This window comes from Lipotes vexillifer, unplaced genomic scaffold (assembly GCF_000442215.2).
Source record: "Lipotes vexillifer unplaced genomic scaffold, Lipotes_vexillifer_v1.1 scaffold422, whole genome shotgun sequence".
Classification (NCBI taxonomy): Eukaryota; Metazoa; Chordata; class Mammalia; order Artiodactyla; family Lipotidae; genus Lipotes; species Lipotes vexillifer.
Window position 1 is genome coordinate 386,853 of NW_006779087.1, and position 6,780 is coordinate 393,632.

The 6,780-nt window shown below is 58.2% G+C and overlaps 1 protein-coding gene across 1 annotated transcript; it reads right to left on the reverse strand.

Moving 5' to 3' along the window:
* Positions 1–612: 612 nt before the first annotated feature.
* On the reverse strand, positions 613–6,403 carry WNT10B (Wnt family member 10B). Its single transcript, XM_007452248.1, has 5 exons — positions 6,007–6,403; positions 4,964–5,083; positions 4,579–4,841; positions 2,423–2,796; positions 613–1,802 (listed from the first exon to the last, which is right to left on the reverse strand). Exons 2-5 carry the CDS (start codon positions 5,035–5,037, stop codon positions 1,344–1,346), a joined length of 1,170 nt encoding a protein of 389 aa, XP_007452310.1. The 5' UTR covers positions 5,038–5,083; positions 6,007–6,403; the 3' UTR covers positions 613–1,343.
* Positions 6,404–6,780: the final 377 nt, after the last annotated feature.

Consider the following 6,780-nt stretch of genomic DNA (forward strand, 5'->3'; position numbering starts at 1 on the left):
AGCCAGAGAGAAAAGAACCTGCCCTTTTGGGTCCAGGTTCAACGTTGGGACATCTTCAGGACTTGAAAACCCCAAAAAGGAGGTGACCTCATGGTGTGTAGGGTAGGGGTCAAAACAAACCACAGCCAGAGGACCAAATCTGGTCCCGCAGTCCATTTCTGTGAATTAAGTTTTATTGGACATGGCCATGCCCATTTGTTTATGCATGGTCTATGGCTGCTTTTGAGTAATTATGGCAGAGTTGCGTAGTTTCGACAAAGTCCGAAAGCCTAATGTATCTACCATCAAGCCCTTTACAGGGGAAAAGAAAAATGCCAGCCCCTGTTTTAGGGCAGTGACCAAGGCAAAATTTGGAGTTGAGGCACAGAGAACGTAAACAGGGCCTATGTTTACATCTCTAGTCCCTCACACCTAGAAGTCCCCCCGCGCCGCCCAGGTTTTTCCACACTAAAAGCTGCCAGGTCACCTGAAGACCATCTGAAATCCTTTGTGGAACCAGGCATGATATACAAAAAGTCATTGAGTGTGGGAGGGTAGGAGAAATCACCCGGCAAAGAATCCAGGACTGGGATCCCAAGTGTGGGTAGAAATATCACCATCTGTATTCACTGGTCCAGTAACTTAATTTATTTTTGTTACAAACAAGAACCAAGAACAAGTCTCGGTACAATAAATTATCCATTCCCACCCCCCCTGCTGAAGAAAGGAGAAGAGGCTCAGAGAATCTTAGGTAAAATTCTTCCTTTGGAGGGTTCCCTTTAACATCTGAATTGGGGAGACAGCCTCCCTAAGGGCCTAGACAGACAACTTACAGGGTTTTTGAGTGCCCTGTACTCTGTCCCTTCCCTAAGAAAAACCTCTCTACAACCATCTCCCATTACTCGCTATGAGGGGGCCCAGGCTGCAGTAAAGGAGTTTGGGAACAGCAAATAGGAGTGAGTGGTCTCCTTCTGGATACAGGTCTTATGGCTCCACACAATACCTAGGGCTATCCCTCAAACGAAAAGAGTGGTCAAACTATGGGGTCTCCCCAGCCAGAAGGAGTGTGAATGAGAGTTAAAGGGACCCCAGGTTGGGTAGAGGGGGGCAATACAGTTCATTTCATCTTAGTCCATTCGGATGTTCAAGGAGCAGAAGAGGGTGACAGCTCCCCCTCAAGGCCCTCCTACTGTGGGGGAGAAGGCCGCACATCACAGACGCCACGTGACCCCTACCACCCCCAAAGCTGTTTCTAGGTAGATACTTTGAGCTTCCAGGGGCCAAGATTGACCCTGGACAGAAATCAGCGCAAAAGGCTGCAAGGGTGCCCCTCCCCTTCCCGAGCCCCTCAGTGAGGCTGACCCTCACTTACACACGTTGACCCATTCTGTGACCTTGCACTCATCGCATAGCACGTAGCAGCACCAGTGGAAGCGGCAATGACAGCGCTCAACTCGTGTCTGCCGGAGTACGTTGTGGCCGCGGCCACAGCACAGGCTGCCACAGCCATCCAGCAGGCGGCTGGTCTTGTTGCAGGCCCGGCCCCGCGTGCCTGGGGAGCCCATGGTGGGGTCTCGCTCACAGAAGTCAGGAGACTTCTCAAAGTAGACCAGTTCTCCTGAGAGGCGACGGGGACGAAGGCGGGGTTGGAAGGCTCCAGAGTTGCGGTTGTGAGTATCAATGAAGATGGCCCGGCCCAGCCGCTCCCTCAAGGCCGCCCCTACCACCCGGAACTCTGGGGCTGACCTCCAGCACGTCTTGAACTGGCAGCTGCCTGATGTGCCGTGGCACTTGCATTTCCGCTTCAGGTTTTCGGTTACCACCTAGAGCATCAGCAGGGAAGAGGCGAAAGGGGATGGCAGCAAATGGGCAGAGCACAGAGGCACAGGAGAGGGGAGGGAACAGAGGGCACAGAGGGACAAATAGAGGCAAGAATGACAAGGAAATATCAGAAGAGAAAGGGCACTTCGAGGCTGGCTAATAGCCCAGCTCCCTCATTTTATGGTTGCAGAACTGAAGCCGGAGCAGAGTGTAATTAGCCCATCTTCAATAACTAGCTGGCAACAGGACTCCGCTCCAGTTGTCCTGACTCCCAGTCCAGTGCCCTTTCCAGAGTGAGCACTGCTAAACCAGGGAGCCTAGCACCCCGAAATTCTGTAGGGAAGACAGCTATAGTAATAGCTACCATGTAATGAGCACCTGCCAAGGGCTAGGCACTATTCTGGGTGCTCTATTTGCTAGCTCAGTCTTAATGACACTGTAAGGTAGGTATCATTAGACTCTTTTTACAGATGCAAAACTGAGGTTAGTGACTTGCTCTGCTCCAGGCCACCCAGCTGGTGAGTGACAATCACCCACCACATCCTCTTACTATGCTGTGCCTCCCAAGATCTAGCCAGGCCTCAAAAGCTAGGGAGACGGAGGGCAAGTTGCACGCACATACCTGACGCCCCACCCTGTTGTTGTGGATTCGCATTCGTGCCTGGATGTCCCGGGGAGCTTCCCTGGAATCCAAGAAATCCCGAGAGAACTTCTCTCCAAAGTCCATGTCGTGGTTACAGCCACCCCATTCCCATGTGTCCTGGGGGCCTGGGCTGGGGCCTGAGCCAGGGCCTGGGCTGGGCAGGGAGTGGGGAAAACTCTTGCCCCGGGACAGTGCCTGCAGCTGCAGCAGTTTGGCCCTCAGCCGATCCTGCTCGCCACTGCCCTTCCAGCCGCAGCTGCAGCTCACCAGCTTGCCCAGGCTGCAGGCCGTGGCTACCGCATGCATGACCCCAGCAGCCAGCATGGAGAAGGAAAAAGCGCTCTCTCGGAAACCTGGGGATGAAAAGGTTATGATGGTAGGGGTAAGTCTGACAGGCAGCTGAGAGTAACGAGGCCAAAGGAAATAAACAGCCACACTCCAATTCCAGAAACTCCTGACTCCTGATCCTGCCATTTACCAGCTGAGTAATTTGGGAGCAAGTCACACGGGAAGTAAGGGAACCGAGAGCACAGAGCCTCAGTTTCCTCATCTTTAAAGGGAGAGGATGGTTTGAGAGCATCCCTGAGGCCCATTCTTGCTCTGTAAGTCTGGGATTTTCAGGTATGGATGAAAGAGCTAGCCTAAAGGGAAAGGCCCCTGGGGTTGAGAGATGACTAAGAGAGAGTCCCTGAGGTCTTTGAAGATGTGTTCACTTAGTTCTACATCTGAAAGCCTTAGAAATTCCCCAGCCCTGCAGGTGGGGTGGAAGCAGAGTCCTTTGGTGTTTTGTGTGTGTGTGTGTGTGTGTGTGTGTGTGTGTGTGTGTGTGTAATTCAAGGTTATTTTAATCAGTCTTTTAACCAACCTACCCTCCACCACTCCAACATCCCCAAAGTACGGGAGCTGGGGAGCTGTCCTTCCTCTTTCCAGCTACTAGTTTTATATTTGCCCACTAAGACTAGCCTTTATGTTTATCCTAACCTGCTATTACTCTATAAAACACTGGGAGAGGGAGAGAGGTGTGGGTGATTCTCCCTAAGGCCCTTTTAAAATGTTGGCTTCTCTGTTATGTTTTGGGGGTCACAGAGGCTCAGGATGACAAGCCTTTCCCGGGCATAGATAGACATGCTTCTCATTTAGGCATCAAAGCCTTCGCCTACACCAGGCCCTGTGGAAATGGAGGGGGTCGCTCACTTCCTTCTAGGCAGGGGCTCTCTGGAGCCCTGAGTGGATGAGAGACAGCACCTCTCTAGGGGCCAGGCCTCTCCCACCCCAGGACGCAGGGCTCCTGGCCCAGCCTCCTGATCGTCCAACCCCAGCCCTCCAGGGGGGAAGCTGTTTGCACAAGTCTTGGGAATTCCCCTGAAGATGGCAGCTGCCTATTAACCCTGTGGTCCCCAAAGTATTGCCCCCACCCTTGGGCTGGGCCTGAGATGGATGTTTACTCCTCTAGGGAGTAAACTCCGGCACGGCCTGGCAAGAGACAGGGCTGCCTCTCAGACCAGGGCCCCCAGACCAGGCCCCGCAGTGACCTGTTCTCCGCCCCTCTAGCCGCTCCTCACCTGCTCAGGTGAGAGCCACCTGGGGCCCTCACAGCACAGAGGAGGGGGATGCTCCCCGGCTTCAAAGCCATCAGGGTCTTTGTTCCCACCTTCTGCTCCTGGGAACCCCAGTAATTAGGGGAGTATGTTTAACCCTTAAACGGTTGGGGGCGTCACCCCACCCCCGCTGAGGCTCTGGGGACACCAGCCTGGGCTTGTCCCATGGAGAGGGAGGGACAGAAAACTGGGGGAGGGGAAGAAGGGGGGCATTTGAAGTTTCCAGGGCTGGGGGCATCTCTTGCTCACAGGTGCAGCCCAGATCAGCTGGGCGGAGGCAGGAAACGGGGGTGGGGGGGGGCGCCTAGGGTAGGGGAGCAGGGACCCAGCTGCCTTGCCGGCAGTGCGCAGGTGGAAGTCAGAAGCACGGGGCCCCAGATGGGTGGCCAGACCCTATTCCGCGCGCGGCTCCGGGGGGAATTCCCGGAGAGGCCCCTCCCGGAGTCGTGAACTCGTCCCTTCCCGCCTCCGCTCGCCTCGGCCTGCCCCCCACCCGCCAGCCCCGGCGGCGGCACAGACCCGCCCCGCCAGGCTCACCGCGCTTGAGGATGGCGCTGTGGTGCGGCAGGCGGCCGCCGCCCTCGAGCGCCGAGCAGTTCCAGCGCTGGTCACGCAGCTGGTGCTGACACTCGTGGACCGCGATGTGCAGGCCCTGAAGCGCGGACGCCGTCACGTCGGGGCTGCGCAGGCACAGGCCTAACTGCCGTTTGCTCAGGCCCGACAGCGTCAAGCAGACGGTGTTGGCGGTCAGCGGCGGCTCGCCTGGCAGCTTCAGACCCAGAATCTCATTGCTTAGGGCCCTGGGAACCGAGAAGGCATCTGAGGGTCTGTGGTCCAGGCCTCGCGCCCCCTCTGACTCCTCCCGCCCCGCCTCTAGCCCAGGGCTTTCTCTCGTGGGCTGGGTGACAGGGGAACTGCTCACCGACTGCACAAAGCCAGGAACAGGAGACCCGCGAGGCCCGAGGGCGGAGGCTGCGGCCGCGGCTCCTCCCGCATGTCGAATCCCGGGCCCGAAGGCCCCGGTGGGCAGATCGATCAGGGCCTGCGGGACAGGGAGACTTAAGGATGGCTCCGGGATAGGGTGGCTCGCCTAGGCAACCAAAGGATGCCCAGCTTCGGGCTCCTAACTCACCAGTGCCACCCCACCGACCGTTCTCACCCTCCTCAAACAAAACAATAAAGATCACGCCTTGATTCCCAGAGTACCTGGGCCCTGGAGGAAGAGTCCCCGCCCAGAAGCTGGGACTTATGCTAGTGCTCTGGAGCCGATCTAGCCGGACACAATGCCTGGCACACAGACACATTCACGTGCAAACAGAGGTATAGACTCACAAACAGCTCTCCACTACCTTGCCCACCGCTCCCTTTTCAAGGGCCCCAAGACTGGCTTCCACTGCCCAACACAGCTTCACCCTCTCACTGGGCTGCTGGGCAGGATCGGGAGGGGGTTCCCCACCACCCCCAGCTGGCAGGGCGGGGGGGTGGGGAACTGTCGCCTCCAGGTGCCGTCTAAGGCCAGCAGCTTCTCTGAAAAGGGTGGAGAAATGGGCTCCCCATTCCACTCTGCCCCCTTCAGCCCCAGTAGGGAGTGAGGGGAGGGTCCAGGTGCGGCAAAGTCAGGGAGGGGACTTTGGTTCCCTCCTGAAAGGGACCATGGTGCAAGCTGAGACCTCTTCCTCATCTGCCACCATTCCTAACTACGTGTTCCCCTCCTCCTAGCATCGCCCCTCTGGTCCCCGCCAGGTCCCCAGTCTCAGTCCCCACCCCTTTGCTCTCGTTCATTGCCCTCCAAATCTGGGGCCACTCCTTTATTCGCGGTGTCTTTATCTCTGGCGATATCCCTGGCTCTCTCCGCATCTCTGTGCCCCCGTGGGCGGATGCGTGTCTGTCTGTCTGACTGCCACTGTGCCCGTCTCGTCCCCGTGTGCGAGTCCCTGCCCTCCCTGCTCTCCCGGTCCCGATTACCTCCAGCTGCTCTGGTGCGGAGTCCGCCACCGGCGCGGTTGGGTAGCCTGGGCTCGGGCTGTTCAAACCGTGGGGAGACTGCGTCGGGTTCTGCCCCCTCGGCAGAGCCGCATTCTTCCAGGGCAGGGCCACTCCTCTTCGCCGCTTCCCCAGCGCCGCCGCGGCCGCCGGGAGGAAGGGAGGGAGGAAGGGAGGGAGTGATCGAGAAAGCTAGCAGGCGGGCGAGCAAAGAACTGGGGGCTCTGGCTCTACTCGCGCCGAGCTCATCGGCGGCTCTGCCGCGGCTCACAGAGCTGCGGCCCCTCCCCGAGCCCGGGGCATACCCACCCCACTCCTCGCACCCCCCGCCATGACCCGGGGAGCCCAGCCGCTCCCCCTCCTCCCAGCGCGCGCACACACCCTCTCCCCCGACGCCTGGGTTCAGGCTGGGCCCCGCTGAAGGGGGAGGTGGACCAGAGTTCCGCTCACCTGCTCTGGGACCGCCCAGGCTGCAAGAAGGGTGCAGTGACCCAGTCTAGGGAGCCAGGACCCTGGTCCCAAGTGGTCATTTCTCTTTGCCTCAGTTTCCCACTGATAGCTGGATGGCTGCAAGGTGCCCTTGAGAAGATGAAGATGGAGCTGAGATCGAGCTTTTGTCGCTGGACAGTCTTGGGTAGAGCCCTCAGAGAGAGCACACTGCAGGGCAATCGGAGCCGGCAGGAGCAGCTCCCTTCTGGGTGGCTTGGCTTCCGCCCACCTCCGAGCCCTACGCCTGCCCCTTGGGAGGGGTCAGCT